The 20,400-nt window shown below is 38.4% G+C and overlaps 2 protein-coding genes across 2 annotated transcripts in view; one reads left to right on the top strand and one right to left on the bottom strand.

The window, feature by feature from the left end:
* Positions 1 to 8,237: 8,237 nt before the first annotated feature.
* On the top strand, positions 8,238 to 10,755 carry LOC128456204 (ly6/PLAUR domain-containing protein 1). The gene is made up of 2 exons (XM_053440292.1): positions 8,238 to 8,254; positions 10,086 to 10,755. Exons 1-2 carry the CDS (start codon positions 8,238 to 8,240, stop codon positions 10,489 to 10,491), a joined length of 423 nt encoding a protein of 140 aa, XP_053296267.1. The 3' UTR covers positions 10,492 to 10,755.
* The window catches only part of gpr39 (G protein-coupled receptor 39), a 28,452-nt gene continuing 16,512 nt past the window's right edge, over positions 8,461 to 20,400 (bottom strand). Inside the window, exon 2 of the mRNA XM_053440135.1 lies at positions 8,461 to 13,333. Within this exon, the coding sequence (XP_053296110.1) occupies positions 12,828 to 13,333 (506 nt within the window). The 3' untranslated portion in view covers positions 8,461 to 12,827. The remainder of the gene's footprint in view (positions 13,334 to 20,400) is intronic.

The following is a 20,400-nucleotide window of genomic DNA, read 5'->3' as shown; positions in this document are numbered from 1 at the left end:
TCTTTGGAAATGTACTTTCCAATTCAAAAGGGCAGACATTACACACTATAGTGTCGACAGTTCTTAATAAGGAAATTTCTGCCTGAATGCTTATCTACATCCCAGCCTTCATCTCCCAGTGTTATCATTATTGCTGCTCTGCATGAAAATAGGGATTTGAATGACCACAACTTATCGTTATTTGAAATGCAGTAGAAACATTCACAGATTCACTGCCACCAATGTGCAATCTGCTTCAGTGATAAGAATAAAAATCATCAAGGCTGTTCAATTAAGTTTTCTTGCAAAAGTATTGTCTGAACGAGCCTGTGACTTTGCAGGCAGTTCTACTTAACAGATGAAGGAGATGCAGAAGCACTGAAGTATAACCATAATTGAGCTATTTTCCTTCCACCAAGCCAAAAGATTAGCACTTTTGTATCTAGAGGGCGATTTACAATACATCTGCATTTATCCTTGTCCGGTGAAGGAAGAGGCTGGCTTGCAGAATATCGAAGGGCAGACGTCCTTCGTCAAACCACATACACACTCTCAGAGTTTGGCGGCTTTTCTGATGGCAAGCAGTAGATGAGCTTGGCTTCCCATCCAAACCTATCTTCTATTAGACTGTAAAATCCTTCTTAAATTTTTTCGTAAACATGATTATTCCTCTTAAGTTATGTTAAGCTACCTGAAGCTACCTGAAACTTTCTATTTTCTTTATTTTTTCAAATTGTTTTAACTTAAATTGGTAAGTGAATTGGAATTTAACAAGTCTGACCCAACTTGATAAATGTGTTTACATGGTCTTATAACTAGAAACATTAAGACGAGATAGTTAGCTTGATCCATATTGACTTACCAGTACAATACAGACTCAGATATAAAGGTAATAGCTCAAGCAGAGGCAGTTGTCTGATACTGACCATGCACACAGCTTCACTCAAATGCATCCTCTTTATTTGCAATTGGAATATTACTGAAATACTACATGCACATGTCAAGAAACATCTATAATGCAATCTAAATAGAGAGTCAGTCCTTTTAAGTGCTTATCGTTAAACTACATCATTGCTGGGACAATACTCTACTGCACAGGTTCGTCGCAAGTGGATAGGTTTATTCCTGTTTAAGGCTAAATAAGCACTTAGCTCATATTACATGGGCAGCTGTGGCTGGGGGGTTAGAGCGGTCGTCGTCCAACCAGAAGGTCAGCAGTTTGATCCCCTGTCTTCCCAATCAGCATGCCGAAGGGCAAGATGCTGAATCCCGGAATGGCCCCTCATAGAATAAAAAGTGCTGCTAATAGATGCATGTATGAACCGTTTGAGCGGGTGAATGGCTAACTGTACTGTAAAGTGCTTTGAGGGGTCATCAAGACAAGAAAAGCGCTATATAAATACATTTATAAATTCAATCAACTGGATAGTTTAAAAATAGGAACTTTTCACTTTTCATTTCATAAATATATATGAATACACAATATATACTGCCTTTTGCTATGCAAGTGCAGTACATTCTCATTAGGCATGCTTGATTGATGGCTGCTAGTTTGTTTGATGTTATGTTCAGTTTTATGAAGTTGAGTGAAGATACAAATGCTTTGAAGTAAAAACAGTGTAACCCCAGCTTTGGCAAGTTGCATGGATTACAAAGGATTTGACTTCAGGGTTTTCAAAACCTTGATCTAAAGAATTTCTACACACACTGCCTGAAAAATATGGCAGAGAAGTGAAGGAAAACATTGTTTTAGTATAAGGCTGATAAAGAACTAGACAACACTCTACCTCCTTGTGCAGCAAGAGCAAAGATAGTTGACACAGTTTTATATGATACTGTGAGCAACATTATCACATCAAAGCAATGTCCTACAGTTCCTGGCATTATTAATACATGTTTGATAACATACAGAGGAATTTCTCAGATTAGCTACTTGTCATTGTGTAGTGCGTTCATACGCAGTTTGTCCTCACCCTGAAGATATATTATCCCCACAGTAGCCACAAAGGAAGCCCACTAGAAGGAGCAGTGGTGACAAGACAAATAAATCTGATTATACCCAAAATCACATAATGGTGGCTGATGTGTTGTAGGTGAAGCTGATGAAAGTTGGCAAACAGCTTCTCCCTGGCTGAGCAGAAAATTATGTTGTTTTGTGAAGTCCTCTCTGAGATACAGATAGAAGAGTGATTGTGAAGTGTGATCCTGGAGCTGGATTTTACCGCCTGCTGTATCTTAACTCATCGTTCAGGCATCAATGCTGTTTGAAGGACACTCAGCCAAATGTCTACAATCAAGACATTCAAATAGTTTGATTGCTTACACTAGAAAACTGAAACAGGGATGTCATTTTTGATGATCAGGAGTTTAGGATGAAGTCAGGAGAAGAGCAGAGCAGTTTACTCCAGCTCCTATGACCTGAGGCACGATGAGACACTCCTGAAAGCCTATAGTTCAGTTCAGGTCAGTACAAACTGCTGAAACTAAAACTGAAAATTTTAGCTAATACACAGTCACTTGGCGTGTTCTGTTTATGTAACCACTCGACCCCACCTGGTAGAAGACTGACTGTCCTGGTCACACTGCTCTTCCTGCTGAGGACACCACAGTGCAGCACAGAGCTGAGAGGAGACAAGCAGCAACTACATTCTTGTCTCTCTCTGATTTAATAGCTTATCTAAATTAGCTTTTGCAATTTGCAAGAGCTAATTTACTGTATCAGGAAAAGGGAAATGAGAATGTGGTTAGTCGCAGTAGTTTACATTCATCTTGTTAAACAGAGGGACTGTACATGACTGCTGAAGTTTATTAGCATAAGTCATTTTGAATGCTGGAGTTTGATTGTAAAGAAAGGTTCCACGGACCTAATTTTGTACTGATGCTTCGAAACATTCGTAACCTTGAATTAAACATTGATTTATCATCTATCCTTTAAGGGGGTTGTTGTGTTCACAGTGTCGTTGGGGCCATTGGGCTGACACTGGGCAAGAGGGGGGGTACTCACATTTACACCTATGAGCAAGTTAAAGTCAACATTCAACCTAACGCAAACATGAGGAAAACCTACAAACTCCACATTTGAAGAAAACGGCCAAACAGGGACTCAAATCAAGAACCTTCTTCCTGTGAGGTGACAGTATGTAAAATGTACATCTCATTGACTTCTTATGGTGAAATGGGTTTGACGATTTTGCACCTGAAAGGACAACCAGTGGTGAAATCACAATACTGTCAACACCTCCGGTCACTTTTACATCACTAAGGCAATTACATCAGTCAGTAAAGCCCACAAACTTTAATTAACACTTTCTCCCACTGCTTAAAGATAAATTCAAAATGTGCTGGATACTGCTGCTGCCATCTTGCACTAGCTGGCTCACAGCGTCCTACTAATACACTCATTTGACCTATCAAGTGTTGAGATTAAGATTTGTCATTAATTGCATAATGTCTCAAAATCAACTAGATGTAATGGCATCAAATTCGGTACATTCTGCTATGCTGGTGTGCGGGGTAATGACACACTCCAATTTTTCATATTGTTACAATTTCTTTTCGGATTATATGGAAAATGGATATTGAAAAGATTAATTTCAGAGCAGCATGAAACTTAGAAACAGGAAAGATTAACATTTTTTGGGATGCAAACACCATCTTATTGATTTCACCCTTCATTCACATTAGGGCAAGCTGTTGTACTAATGCTTTCAATATTTTCAGCAAGGTGCTTTTTGCTGCCTTGAAAAATCACCTAAAAGATAAATCGTGTAGAACTGTAGGAATGGTAGGCATCAGATGTTTCCATGTACTGTAAATACTTTACAATATTTTGATAGCTGTGTATCAATGTGCATCACAACGCTAACCCTAACTTAATTTGATCAATCATATTGTATGTGGTTTGCTCGGGAACAACTAACATGTCATGGCCTACTGCTTTCATATCAATCCACTTGTCTTTGTATAGTGAGCAGACTGACAGCATAGACACTAACGCTGCATGTCAGCTCGCTCTGGGAGAGGCTGCTCTTTTTAGCTGCCTCTTTGTCTATGTAGACTTATCATGCACACAACTGAATCTAAAGGTGGGAATACATTTATTCTTTAGTGTTTCGACACCTCAATGTAGTAAATGTCAAACACTTTAGAAAAATACATCTGGATCTAAAGAGACAATATTTGTTGAATGAAGTTCTTTAAATTATATTGCTGATTAATCCATTCACAAGTGTTGAAACGACAGCACAGAACTTGTTCACTTTTATGTCTTGATGAAATTCTCTTTTTTTATCACCAAAATACCTGCTATCTGTTTTATTGTCTACAATGGCCATTTATCTGGATGACATCTTTATGCTGGCTCATATAACAACCGCAATCTACTTTCCCTGCCTAGTCAAGTTTGATTTAGATGGATAATAAACCCCACAGCTTTGTGCTTTGGGGGAATGGGGGTGACCCCCCATCCTGCCCCCAACCACCAACTTTTGTATATCCCTTCCAGTGATTCATTATTTTTATTTCTGGGGACAAAATTTATTTCTTCTCAATGATAAATGCTACTTTACCAAAAGACTAAATAATATAAAGGAAAAAGAAAGGACTGCAACATGAGCCTATTGCAAACAACAATAACATCGGTAATGGACTAACACAGTCTGTGCTGACACATGTGTGGGAATAGCCCATTCATGTAATGCAGACAGTACAGTGTGCCATTTTGCAGTATTGAAATTTGTAAGTAATTGTTTTTTGCAGGTAGCAAAAAGTAGTGCTATCCATGGTCCTGAAATGGGGATTGGATTCTTGCATGTTAACCTTTTGTTTTGTTATAGTCCCCACTTGTCCATATAGAAAAAGAGTGAAACTAGGGGACTAGCAACTTGATTAGTTAATTATAAAAAGGGGATTAGAATATTCTTCGAAATACAGTTATTAAGTCAATAGTTAGTAAATAAATGTCACATTGACCTAACAGTCTATGTAAAGGCTCACCATGTCTTGTGATTCATAATATATATTATCTCAATGTTCTTTAAATAGTAAGGTCGAAACCAAACAATTTCCACTATAAACAAACACATTTCATTTTTCCTATCTTTGCTTTGGTAACCCGTCTCTTCTCATTTACCTGATAGCTAATCATATCACATTTCATCTTAACCAGGATGGTTAACCTTAATAATTTGTACAGGGTATTTAATAATATCAAATGGAACAACATTGTGATTCTGTATGTTGTAGGAGTTTCTGGAAAGCCAAGGAACTAAGAAAACAGATGGTTTGAAACAATAGTGAAAGAAGCCATTTTTGTCAAGCTGCAGACCCTTAGTTAATAGAGGTGGTGGTTTAAGACGCCACCTTCAATGCAGTCACAAATTATCTTCCCAGACAGCACAATACCCAATCAGAGCCCCAGGGAATTGGCTCTGAACATTCTCCAGAGGTTTCCTTTCACATGTGAATAAAACAGCAGGGATTATCTGCTCTGATGCATTCACAACAGCAACAAATCTTCTGGAGGATTAAAGTACGGGGTGGTGCAGCAGGAGAGTCCAAGATGCAGGCCTATAACTGCGGAGCACGACAGCAGCATTGGTCCTTATCACCAAAAACTCTCTTGGCATCTTTTTCTTTGACGTGTGAGACTCCTTTTTATCAAGTGATATTTGTATTATTGTTATGTCTTTCTCTCATTTCTGTGCGCTTCATATGTTAAGAAGCCTTTTGGATAAGAGGTGAAACATCTTCTTAATCCCAAACGAGTTGTGTTTCCTGTGTGCACTTGTATAAATTTTGACAAAACCATGACCTAAATAACTGAGAATCTTCACATATAAGGTGAAGAAACGTGACCAGCTTGCACAGTAAATGTGATTCCTCAATCATAGTAAAGTTTTAAAGGTTTTCTGCTCAACATTTCTAATATGGTGGTTCTCTTATGCAGAATCTTGAGGCTCCTGGCATTGATGAAATAAAGCTGAGTTCTGTCATGTATTGACTAACAGAAACTGAAAAAGACATCACCTCTGCTGAAGAGAGGGGGACGCCTGGATCGCTGAAGCAAAACACCCCAAACTAAGAAAGAGAAAAACATCAAAGAAGTCTTAATAAAAGAAAGGGGACTTAAGAACCATGTTACCCTTCAATATTCCTGACAAATCCTCAGATGGATTATTAACTCAAAAAACTGAGGTACCGATCCAACAGGGGCAGCACCACTGATTATTAGACCCAATCACATCTGTGTCAACATCCTTTGTTTAACATTGGATCCACATTGTTACAGATCAGAATACATTCACTAGGTCTACAGCAGCTTAAGCTAATAATAAATGTAGAGCTGAGACGAGCCCCCTCCTGACATTAGAATCTAGATGTAAGAAAACCAATATTTATTTAATTATATGTAAAAATACTCATATAGCAAGCAAGTGGTAAAAAAGGTGCACAATTTAAGTCTGTAGTCTCTGTCACCAACCCTTTTACCACATCTCATTTTACAACGACTGCCTGTGTGCTTGGCTCTTGTTATGTTCCAATTACTCTTTAAAAAAAGCCAATATATTTACAACCTCTTTACAAGCACTTGATTTTCTTACTTAGGGTAATTCCATATATTTCTCCCACATTTCTTCTTGAGTTGTTTCATAGTAACAATAGCCATTTTAAGGTTTGAGTAGAGACTGACTCAGATCCGCTGATCCCTCTGTCCGACAGAGAAAATGAGAGATAAAAGCACGTTGTGAGTCAGGATTTAAATTTCCACAGAAAATGGGACATTTTCTTCTTTGTAAGATTTCCCACTGTTTCCACTCGATAGGACCTCCACTGATATTTTTCAGTTTCTAATACATGGGAGGAATCACAGTGTAAATGAAGATGCAATTCTGTTGCTACACCTGCATCTGCTGCGCTCAGGCGGAGAGAGGAGTGCCACATTACAGGGGTAATGGGGTTTCTTTGAGGTAAAATGTCAGCAAATGTTAAAGCTTCCCTCCACTAATCTTCAATGCAAAAAAAAAAGCCATGATCCAACAAGCATCTCAAGTAAATCAGTGCTTTATAGTGCAAAATAAAGATAGAAGGATATCACCAATGGAAACAGTCCCAGCTGAGGGGCTCCTCTTGAAATCCTAGTCCCAGGAGATTAGTCAAGTCTTCTCTGAGAGTGATGGTTTTAAGAGGAGATTCAGAGTTTGAGGATATGTAATGCTGTCACTGTAAATGCTTTATAAGTTTAGTATTTGAAAGTTTTTGAGATGTAACACTCACACTGCACATATTTCCTTTAAATAGGACAGAGCCTGGTGGGCGTCATGAGTCTTTGATTTTAGTATTTTTATTTAACAAAACTATGCTGCGTTTTGAAGGTCTCTGTGGGCACAAATGGATGCACAGTAAAAGATCTTATGAAATGTTCACAAACCAGTGTGTTGGGAGTAATATCAAGGATTGAATAATGATGATTAATTAACTGGTTCCTGATCAATTAAGCTGAATCCCGCGTAAAGAGATAATGACAGATTTCTAAAGAACAGAGTGCTACATACTGGATTAAAGTGCCTAACGAGAGGGAATGGAAATTAGTTCAGCTGAGATCCAATGCAACACTCTCAGCCCAGACGATGAAGACTGGAAGGAAAACCTCTGGATCTCAAGTCTTGAAATGCCTCCACTACTTACAAAACTAGTGCACGGAATTAGGAAACGGCATGTTAGACATAATCAAATGGTCTGGTATAGAACTCTCTGCAGGAAAAGGCGCCTGCTTCTGTGCACATCACATTTCTTCATTATTATTGTCAGGATTAGGAGATTAAATGTTTGTACATAAACAATTGCTTTAAAGCGTTAGGTTTAAAATCACTTTGTCTGCATTTACTGATCGGTTGTGCTCACCACATTACGTATTCTATGTTAATCGTGGCTCAGTTGTGGGTAGAAGTAGGGACAGCCTGTCCGCTACATCTTAATCTATATCTCCAGGTCTGATTTCATCATGAGGAAAATGTAATTCTAGTGCATCCTGACCGGTCATGTAATGCTCCCTTGCTGATGTAGTAAAGAGCCTGGAGATGGGTTTGAAGTTATTCTGGCTGATGAAGTTAGTGGATGGAATGTATGCATGGACTCATCAAACCCCATGTATGTACAATAAGAGTTAAACTGACAATATATGTAATTTGATGTATGCATGTTGTCTTTTTTATAGCACTCATTTTCACCTTTACAATTTAGCGCAGTTAATACTCTTAATGATAGCTTTTCTCAGGTATCCCAATGACCAACATGATCAACACAAGGCCCCTCAACTAGGCCCCTAACTCAGCTCGTTAAGGTATATTTCAGTTAAAATATAAATTTTGCTTGGATATCGTCTTAGATTCCCTGGGAACTTATGTTGTAAATTGTACAAGCAGCCCTCTAACCTATTTCCTTATTGAAAAAATAAGGTTTGCATCACAAGTTGACCCAAAATCAGATGCCTTATTTTACTTTTTATTTAAAATGACCAACAGGTGCTTTCATTATATGGTCTAGTGCATGGTGATACTCTCTGTGTCAAGTCAACAACCATGAGATAATATATACAGTATATTAATCATATTAGTCACCATATCTTTATACAACAAAGAATTTAAAAATAAATAACCTTCACCTAAAAATATGTGCTTTTCTTTGATTGCTTGTGTTGGCAAAACAAAGCTTGGTAGGCAAATCTTCATATGTTGGTAAATTGTGACTCAAATTCACTGCAAATGTCTCCATTCGACTTGTTTGGGATTAGATGTTTTTGTGTTTGACATTTTTGGCATCTTAATAGAGTGCAGGCTTTTTCCTGTTTTGACAAGTTAAAGGCTGCAGTTGAAAAGTCAAAATAATCTAATTTCCTAACCTTGATTCCTTGACTCTGATGGAAAAACTAATATGGTCAAGGAACGATGTGGAGTATAATTCGTGAGTAGTTAGAAAAGAGAACTGTAGTGCCAAGAAAATCAGACTGAAGCTTTTAATATCATTAAGTTTAATTTGTATTAACCAGAACAAAGCAAAAAGGGCTGAACATGTTGAAAGGTGTATATATAATATAATAACATGGTATATAGGTAAATACAAGTAGAGACATTGTAATGTTTATGCTCATCACTGCACCTTAAAGGCTGCGTGTACGTTGTGTGCCCAGTAAAATGTAAAGTGAGAGATTAAGGCTTTAAGGCTGAATGATTGAGGGCATCAAAGAAAATGACATCATCCACGGTAGCTGATCTGCTGCAGAGTGGATCATTCTTTATCTTCTGGTCAAGTGCTGCTGCTGGTAGATTTCAATTCAACTTTTCAGTTACATTTTATTTGTATAGCACCAAATCACACCAGACATGACCTTGAGGCGTTTTACATAATACATTAGAGAGAATACAATATGAAAGTGAAACCCAACAGTTCCAACAATGAGCAAGCTTTGGCAACTGTGGAGGGACATGCCTCCTCCTCGACATATGATGACCACTCAAAGCTCTCCACAGAACAGTTTTACCAACCATTTACACACACATTCATAAAATAAATCTACACGTGCAGCACTTTCTCTATTTCTCACACACTGACGGCACAGCCATCATGGGCAATTAGGGGTTCAATATCTTGCCAAAGGACTCTTTTGCATGCAGAATAGGGATCAACCGCCAGTCCTCTGTTTAGTGGACTACTCCTGGGCATTACCTGCCCGATCTTAGCTTGAGTGGCTGATTAGAATAATCACCTAATAACCGGTATGTTTCTGTTGGTCCACTGTCAGTGTGGCCCTTCTCATTTCCACTCCCTACTTTAGCAGTATTCCACCTTGCTGCTTGTTAGCAATGTTAGCTCCAAGCTTATAGGGCTTTATATACCCTCATACATGGAATGATTATACATGGACTGTTAACACTGCACTGACAAGTACTGTGTATAATATCAACTGTTTAAGAGACACAGAAAACTGCTCAAAATAATGACTTAACTTGGGAGCATCAGCCCAATAAAGAAATGTTATTTATGATCTAGGTTTCTTTTTCAACTTCTCTTGAAACATGTTTTATTTTTTCTTTAAACTGAAATTCCAGTAATGAAAGAATAAATCCCAATTATCCTCTCTCTCTCTCTCTCTCTCTCTCTCTCTCTCTCTCTCTCTCTCTCTCTCTCTCTCTCTCTCTCTCTCTCTCTCTCTCTCTCTCTCTCTCTCTCTCTCTCTCTCTCTCTCTCTCTCTCTCTCTATTTCTGTCCATTTCAGGGATTCACTACCGCAAGTCCTGCGCCTCATCTGGAGCTTGTCTGATTGCTTCCTCTGGCTACCAGCAGTTTTGTACCAGCAAGCTCAACTCGGTGTGCATCACCTGCTGTAACACACCGCTGTGTAATGGACCACGCCAGAAGAGGCGACCCCAACAGTCCGCTGCCATCACTCTGACAACGCCACTGCTCCCTGTATTTTCTGTCTACATCCTCCTACTCCCCCTCACCCTCTGCTGACAGACCTTCACATGGGCCATCAACAAACAAAGTTCCGGTGCTGACAATACAGAAGAAATGAACCAGAACTGTTTAGGCTGAGATGTACACTTTGAAATGTATATTCTATGAGGCATGTTGAAGCTTTTTACAGTATTTGTGTTCTTTCTTCCCAGGCTTTTTGTCGCAGCTTGCCTTCAGAGTTCCATTATCACACAGCACTGGAAGTTTCTATCCTCACGCTCACAGCTTACAAGTGCAGTTGGGTAAGGTGAGGAGGAAAAGCACAGTGCTGTGGATCCCAGGGCCTGGAGCTATTTATCAGACAGCAGGTGGCTTATGCACATTTGTCTTTTTTACACTGCAAGGTCAAATAAGATCTATTGCAGGAAAGATAAGTAAGTTAAGCTTCATCACTCATTCTCCACTCGATCTCCAGATTAAATAACTCCATGATTTATCTATATGAAAACCATTAAAAATCACCAAGTTTGCAGCATATGAATGAACTGAGTATGCTATGTGCAGCCATGCTATTAATACATGATTTGCAGGATTCGCAGTCATGACATAATGTATTTGATAGATAAAGATGTATATGCCTGTGAATATATAGCACTCACAGAGCCAGCATATTTTCATGACAAATTCATACTGTAACAGTCAGTAACATCAGTGAAAGCCATTACAAGGTTCTGTTGCATTTTGAAACTTCTCTCTGCTAGTTCTAAAACCACTATAGTATTCTGCTCACACATAGAGCTGTACATAGAGCTGCACGGGCATGCTGAAATACTGAAATCTTTTTCAAACTAACAACATGTTATGGCATCACTTCTCATTTCTGAAATTACAAGTTTGCTTAGAGGTGGCACAACAGTAATGAATTTGTCAAGGGACATCTGGAATGGCGGTCAGTGACTGTCAAAGATAATGGACTACACCAGCTCCTGGAGTCAATTTCGAGACTTAAGGCCACTGAGATAACTTACTTAGTTATTTTCTATCATAGAAGGTAACGTGATGTGCTTCACCTGAAAAATATTGTACACATAGAGCTCATAAAATTGTAACATTCTGTTGGTTTTGAAATATGAAATATGAAAATTATGTTGTTGGCTGGTTTGATGATTTTAAACATGACTTTTCTTTCTCTTGAACTGACCTTAAAGTTAAAGGCAGCATGTAGAGTAAGTGTACAATTGTGTTGGAAGTGTAACTGTCCTCTTTAACCCCTACCCCGGTCACATCACTAGACCTTATCTGATTCAGTAATGACTCATTTAATTTTCTAATTCCAAGAGATATTAACAATGGTTTCAGATCAAACCTCTGGATGTCATAGGATAGACCTACAACCAATCAGAATTGCTTGTTTCCAGGCCCAATCTTTTTTTGATGCATTTCTGTGTTTTGTGTTCTAAATCACCATCAACTGTCAGAGCGTGGAACAACATCAAGCTGAGGAACATCATTTAGTTTGAATGGTGCAGACGCTTTAAAAGACCTGAATACCATGTGGTTCCAAGATGATCACAAGTGAATAATATAATGCTTATTGTGTGGAAGAATGGCAACATCTGTATCTGCCATGACCCCAGAAGTGGCATGGCCTGAAAACACATTTACTTCAATTAATTCGAAGGACTTGTGGTAATGTTAGTTGTGTCTATAACATAGACAACAACATGCAGGATTCTACGATTACTTTATTTACTATTTCAAACCTACATATCAACCTTATGTACCTTAATTTATTCTTCAGGAAGCTATTTTGGTATATACTTTCTAAGGAAAGAATTAACTACGTGCATTTAAACACATAAATACTAATTTGATTGGACCGTAAGGTTCTAATTCTGATAATATAATGAGTAATGTTGGGATGTTCGTGAATGGGTAAAGTAAACTGTGTTTTTGGGGCCAGTCCTGCATCACCACACAATTGCAGTTCCACCCTCTGCAATCAACAGGAAAACAACATGTATACCACCAGGCTTGTGAGTGTGTTTTCACGAGTGTTTATGTTGTTACATGAGATTTTGAACATCAGTGGAATTTGAACTCAACATCAGATTTCAATTTGAATATGAATGCAAAGATTACAAGCACCCACACATCACAAACATTTAACTTTAACCAAATTCATACCAAATGTACCGTTTTATGTTAAATGCAAGTTTTTTTTACTGCCGCATAGTCAGCTGACTTCGATCTGTCATTGAAATTCATGATTAAACACGTATTCATTTCTTTCTAATGGCACAGCACAAGTGTCCTGGTGACCAAGATTGAAGTTTCCGCCATGTTTGTTTTTAGTGTTCATTGTGTTACAATAAATCGTAGGCTACAGCACATTATATTTCCGTCTCCGATGGTTCATCTGTATTTATTTGGAGAACTGAAGCTGACTGTTCAGTCAGAGTGGCGGTCGTACCAGTATCTGATGTCTGAGTATCTCCTACGCCACTATCCTTCTGAAAGCTTGTGAAAGTGGGAGGGTTCTTTTCTTGTTCCCGCATGGTGTGGTTTGCTCTGCTTCGACGCAAGGACTTCAACAGGGGCCGCTGTGAGCGCGCAGAAGCAGCATGGGTGTTCTTCAAGGTGCGCTTGTTCACGTGCTCGATAGTGAGGCGGCACCGCAGCACCTGAAGAAAGACCTCCCTGAACTGCCTGGAGGACAGATTGTAAAGGAATGGGTTCAGCACAGAGCTGAGGTAGAAGAAGGAGTCAGCCACGGGGTGAAGTGTGATGTAGCTCCTGAAGAAGGCAGTAGTCCAGTGGGACTTGGGCACGGCGGCCATCATGAGACGACGAATCTGGTTGGGAAGCCAGCAGACGGTCAAAGAACCAACGATGAGCCCTGAGGGAAAATCAGACAGAAAAGTTAGAGGCACAAATTCAACAGTTAACCTCCTTAATATGTCTCATTCCAGTCTGGAATAAAAGGCAGCCTATTAGCTAATCTAGGAGACTAGAAACTGGGAGAAATAGCCAAAGCGTAATATCTGTGTAGCTGAATCCATCCAAAAACTAAAATATATTATTGGGGTATTATGTGTTGGAATATGTTCTGCTCAGTTGAAGTTAACTCTTTGATGTCTCTTCAGTAATCTCTCATGAGGAAGAGACTCCAAAGACTTTTCTCCTGACCAGAGTGAGGCTGTCAAGCTAATCACTTTAGTTCGGATGAAACAAACTCTTAATTGTTGGCTGATGTAGTTTGTGGCTAGTCTACCCCATAGCTACCAGTCTTTATGATATAGTTACAAATATTTCTAACAGACAGGTATGAGGTCGGTAGCAACCCTCTAAAAATGCAAAACAGCAAAGTTCTGCTTTAGTTAAATTATCTACATATCAGAAACTGGGAGTTGGCTCTTTGCCTTGTTACTTTGAACATCATCAATTATCCATTCTAACGTCGAGCATCAGTTTACTATGGTGTTTCTTCCCCTAAGTTAAGTTAATTTCATCTTTATTAAGCTTTGTGTTCATGAAGGTTTTTTTTTTTTTTTTTTTTTTTTTATATTCTTTATTTATTTGACAGTTGTATACAAAAATTTACATCAGCCCAAGGGCAATTTTCTTTCTTCTGCTGTCAACCTTTTTCAGAATTAGGTAACTTTGTACATTCTGGGAGAGGTACAGTGCGCACATGTAGACAATAATCACAGATCAATAGAGAAAAACAAATAAATGAATAAAAACAAGCCGAATAAAAAAACAACACGTTAGAGGGTGACTTGAGAGAGAATGGGATAGAGATCTGTGAGGCTCACTAAATCCAGACAACATTGGGTCATTCATTCAATACTTCCACAAAGTCTGGTCTTAGGGGTTTTACATATCTCACCCATTTGCTCCATAATTGGATGAACACAGTTTTCCGAAGACAAATGGAGAAAGTAATCCTTTCCATAGCATAAATGTCATTTACTATATCTATCCATTCCTCTATCGTGGGGGGCTCAGGAAGCAGCCAGCGCCTTGTGAGCGCTTTTTTACAGGCGGTTATTAGTATGCCAATCATATATTTATCTGGGCGCCTTGTTTGAAAATCAACATTTCCCAAAAATAATGTTCTAAATTGCAGGGGCAGGTCAGTATTAAGAATGCTTTTTAATGCTTTGTGAATCTCTGCCCAGAAATGTTTAATCGCTGGACAGTCCCAGAATATATGCCTGTGATTTGCTTCCCGAGACCCACATTGTCTCCAACATGTGCTCTCCCCTCCAGCAAAGCGTGCTTTCTGCTTTGGTGTAATAAAGAAACGAATAACACATTTCCACCCAAATTCCCGCCACACGTTAGAGTTGGTGCATTCCCACTGGAATTTGCATACCTCCAACCAGTCCTCATTTGATATTGGGAGGCCACCTTCTCTCTCCCATTTTTCTTTAACATATTCAGCAGTGTGTTTTTTTTTTGTCATGAGGCCTTTGTAGAATCTAGAGATAACTCCTTTATTTGAATCATTTTGGTAGGCACCGAGAAATATTCTCAGTATTGGGTCTGCAAGGTCTGTTCTGTTTCTAATATTATGTTCAAAATAACTGCGTATCTGGAGGTACCTGTAAAAGTCAGATTTTTCAAGACAGTATTTTTTCCTCAGGCTTTCAAAGCCCTTTAATTGCCCCTTTTCTGTAAGGGAATAAAATGTTGTTATATCCTTTCGAATCCAAAATTTAAATCTATTGTCAATTTCATTTGGTTTGAACCCAGGATCATGAGCGCACCACTGAAGTATTTGCAGTTTATGATCTAGCTTGTATTCTCCTTTAATTGTATTCCAGATTTTTAATTGGAATTTGATCCATGGATTTTCCACATTGTCTATGAGTTTTCCCAAATTTGTATGTGCCAATACTGCGTGAATTGGGGGATCTCTCATGAGGGAGAGTTCAATGTCTTTCCATCTGGAACAAAAATTTGGGGTACATATGTTAATCAGGGGTTTCATTTGAGCAACGTAGTAATAATCCTTAAAATTAGGTAGACCCATTCCTCCTTGCTCCTTTGGGAGTTGAAGAGTTTTAAATTTAACCCTAGGTTTTTTGCCTTGCCAGATAAATCTTGAAATTATTTTATTCATTTCGGAAAATTGTATTGAGGGAATTTCTGCTGGAAGTGCTTGAAATAGGAAGAGATATCGTGGGAGAATGTTCATTTTTACAGAATCAATTCTATGGCTGAGACTGAGGAAAGAAATAGAGTTCCATCTGTGTATGTCATCTTTAATTTTTGCTAGGAGGGGTGCATAGTTTATCGCTGCCAGTGTTGAGATATTCTTCGGTAAATGTATTCCTAAGTATTTCAATGAACTCTGATCCCAGTTAAAATTGAATCTGTCTCTAATACTTTTTGGAGGCGTAGAATTAAAAGTCAATATTTGTGTTTTTTGCAGATTTAGTTTATATCCTGCATATCTACCAAAGCTTTCTAGTAAGTTCATTAATTCCGAAAAAGAGTTTGAGGGGGTACTTAAATAAATAAGGATATCATCGGCATATAATGCTACCTTGTGGTCCTCTCCATTTATGCCGATGCCTTTAATACTTTCCGTCTGTCTTATCCACTGTGCGAGAGGTTCTATATAGAGTGCGAACAGTAATGGGGAAATTGGGCACCCCTGTCTTGTCCCACGCTCCAATATAATGGTATCTGACAGATACCCGTTTATTTTTATACAGGCTGATGGTTTAGCATATAGCGTACGAATGCCCTTGATGAAATTGTTATGCATGCCAAATCTCTCAAGGACTTTATATAAGAAAGGCCAGCTAACTGAGTCAGAGGCTTTCTCAGCATCCAAACTGGTAAGCTTCAAGATTGTTCTGTTGGATATGACTTAATATGTGCAACGATCGCCTAATGTTATCATGGGTTTGTCTTTGTGTGATAAATCCAGTTTGGTCATTGTGTATAAGTTGAGGGAGGATGTTTTCCAGTCTTTAAGCAAGTATGGTTGTGTATAATTTATAGTCAACGTTTAACACCGAGATTGGTCTATAAGATCCACATTCCAGTTTGTCCTTTCCTTCTTTGTGGATAACGGAGATCACTGCCTCGTTCCAAGATGGGGGCATTTTGGCGTCTGTTAAGGTTGTGTTGCAGGCCCTAAGAAGACTTGGCGTTAACTCAAATCGAAATGTCTTATACCACTCTGAAGGAAGGCCTTCTGGACCGGGTGATTTATTAGTTTTAAGCTTAGATATAGCACTGTTCAGTTCTTTCTCAGTTACCGCTGCTGTAAATTTTTGATTTTGTTCTTCTGATAGAAGAGGCAGATTGATTGAAATGAGGAATTTGCCAATTTGTTGCTCGCTCTCAAGATGTGGTTGCGCATATAGAGATTTATAGTACTTTTTAAACGCTCTTTGTATTTCATCTTGTTTATAGTGTATAGATTTAGAAACCGGGTCCCTTATTTTGTATATGGTTCTATCCGCTTGTTGTTTTTGCAGTTTTCTTGCCAGAAGTTTTGCTGATTTTGGTCCTGACTCATAATATTTCTGTTTTGTGAATATGATTTTTTTTTCAATTTCCTGTGAATGTAATATATTTATTTCATTTCTGACTTTCTTTATTTTTGTCAGCACATTCGTTTTTTGGTCACTCTTATGCTGTGTCTCAAGATCTTTTAATTCTCTACTAAGATTTATTAGTCTTAATTGTTTTTGTTTCTTTTCATGGGCACAGTAAGATATAATTCTCCCTCTGATGACTGCTTTTAAGGCATCCCATACTATAGCTGAGTCAACCTCCCTGTTATCATTTTCTTCAAGATACGTTTTTATTTCCTTTATCATTTGGCTCTTAAATTGTGGGTTGTTTAGAGTACTTGTATTTAACCTCCACAAAGTTTTTCCAACTTTGTGGCTTATAAGTACAGTGCAAGACAGGGGTGCATGATCAGATACATCTATACTTCCAATATCACAGCTATACATTCTATGGCGATCTCTCTTCAACACAAAAAAATAGTCTATTCTTGAGTATGTATCATGGGGACATGAGTAGAAAGGAATCACGGCAAGATGGGTAAAAGTCTCTCCATAGATCTAGTATGCCTAACTCTGTCATTAGAGCGTTCACTTTTCTATGTAGTGGAGTAGTCGTTAAGTTTTTTGATGAATCTAGTCTTGGGTCAAGACGGATGTTCCAATCCCCACCACCTATGACGATTCCCGGTGCCCCTATCATTAAATCAAATATATTTCTGTAGAAAATAAAATCACTTCCAGGGGGGGCATAAATGTTACATAATGACACTGAAACGCCATCTATTTTTCCAGAGACTATTATATATCTCCCTTCTTTGTCTGTTACCTTTGACAGATGTTCAAATGATACTTTTTGGAATATTAAAATTGCTACCCCTCTCCTACGGCCTGATTTGTAGGATGAATAATATACTTTTGAAAACCCCATTCGCTTCAATTTTTCGTGTTCTGATGGGCTGAGGTGTGTCTCTTGTAAGAACACAACATGTGCTTTTTCCCTTTTCATTTTTGATAATATTTGGCTTCTTTTTGCTGGGCTCATAATCCCTTTCACATTAAATGAGATAACTTTTAGCACGTTCCTGAAGGTTTGACATCAGTTTCCTCCAGACTGCTTTTGTCCATCTCTAAACTGACAGACCGTTACGATTTAAACGTCATCCCATGCTGATTGAAATGGAAGTGACTGAAATCAGGCTCATTATAAATGCTGCAACTGTATTCCTACCTGATTCATATTCAATTTCTAAATGCACTGAAGAGGTTTCAAACAATTACCAAAAGGATGTTTTCCTTGAACCCCAGTGTTGTAATCTCATCTGTCATGTCTGAGTCATTTGCTTAGTCTTTGGAGGGACTTACACATCCTCATTCTCTAATCTAGTGTTTATCCATTCCCTGCTGTGTTTTTAATGGAAATTGGACTGTGACCAAACAGCCTTTCAAAACTCACAAAATAATCTTGCTTGAGACATCACTTCCTGCTGACAAACACAGACTCAGATAGAGTATTTATAATACGGCTTCCCAGACCACAGGGAGAATTATTTATCCCAATGCATTTAAGGGAAGAGAAAATCAACTGTGGAAGTTGTCTTTGCGGCAAATGTAATCCGTCTTCAAGTCTTTGTCGTGGTTCCATTCGGTTCAGCCGCAAAAAGTACTGTACTTGTAGGTTAATTAAAAGATTGTGGTATTGCTAATTAACATTAGAGCATCCTCAGTAATAAACATGTGGTTGAGGTTCACAATACCAGCAGAATGACTTGGTAACCTTAGACTTTTCATCTCACACCAGTATCAGGTCAAGGTTGCCATTTGTCCGAATTGTCCAAAACCTAAAACTGGTCTTGCAAAACAAAAGTTGATTTAGTGTGTCTTCCAGACATTCAAAATAAAGCATACAAGATTAGTTAATTGTAGGAAAACAAATACTAGCATATTTGGTACAGAAAAAAAAATGTCAGCTTTCAACTAACACTGGGCCTGAGTAGACTGACATTCTTTACAAAGTCAAATCAAAGTTTGCAAGCACATGTAAAGAGAGACAAATGATAAATGAATAAAGAGCAACAAACAAAGTCTTTTAGTCAGGGTTGTCATGCATAATTTCCCGCTGAGGGTTTGACAGATCATTAAAAAACACACTGGTAATTTAATGAGTCTCTTTTTGTCAGCGTCTGTAAGATAAATATATTCAACTCATGACATTTTCAAAGACCCAAACACCTGCCGGTCAACCAGGTCCATCCCAAGTGAATGGCTCTTCAGCATTTTCTCTCATTAAATGTCAACTCCACCATTACTGTTCAACTGTGGATCCAATAGGAAGTGATGTTCAAAGTTTCATTCAGTAACTTTCTGACATCTCTCCAAATCATGTGGCTGAAAACGTCCATGCAAGTACCAGGATGCCAGTCCCTTCTGAACGGCCCCTCTGCAGTATTTAATGAAGCATTACAGGCTGTTTAATGTCAGACTTCACGATGCTTTTCATTAAATGTTATATGCTTTCATGGTTTTCCACTGACATTTACAGCTAGAATGGAAGCCCACAGAAATAAGTTATAAACAGTAGATTGAGCATTTTATAATAATTTGCAAAACCGATCATCCTGTCAGATTCCACCAATAAAACTAACGCCTCACTACCACCTCTGTGTAAAGGTTTGGGGGTTTTCAGTGGGATCTAGTTTTATATTCGAAACAGTCACATTGTTGTATTTTTCCCATATGTCATATGTGTCGATAAGTCACTTTAATTTCACATCAAACCAACAAACTTCACAATCCCATGTACTCTGACTACTGGGATCAAACCACCAACCCTCTGATTAGAGGACGACCCACTCTACCCCATGAGTCACAACCACGGTCTCTCCCTTTCTCCCGGTGTCGATGTGCAGTAAACAAAAACCCAGGATATCTGCAGCAGAATTAGTATGTTACGTCGTGCCTCTGCCTTTTGAATCTCCAGCTTTGTTGTTCATGTGTGTTCGAATTTGAATTTTCTAGATAAATTACCTCTTATAATGATTCTTATAATAACATGGAAATATGGTTAGATTAGAAGGCGGAACATTATGATTGTAAAAATGCAGATGGCCTTCTGTGCCAATTGGTAGATACACTAATCATTTTATCTCGAATTCCAAATATAAGACATTGTTCATGTAAATGATTGTGTCACTCCTGTTCTGCCCCCTGTTGGTGGAAGACTGCAGATTTTAAAAAGTCTGGTTGACTATGCTGGAAGGCATCTTGATGAATGCTTGTAATCCTTTATCCTGCCATCCTTATAAATGACACCAACTGTCCAAATGAATCAATATCACACACTGCACAGATCCAGTTTCATTAAAACCTGGGGGGGATGATTTATCTTGACAGTATGTACTGGTGTCTTAAAACTTAGTTCAAAATT

This window comes from Pleuronectes platessa, chromosome 14 (genome assembly GCF_947347685.1).
Source record: "Pleuronectes platessa chromosome 14, fPlePla1.1, whole genome shotgun sequence".
NCBI lineage: Eukaryota > Metazoa > Chordata > Actinopteri > Pleuronectiformes > Pleuronectidae > Pleuronectes > Pleuronectes platessa.
The sequence above is the reverse complement of the archived record's forward strand: the minus strand, read 5'-3'. Positions and strand labels throughout refer to the sequence as shown.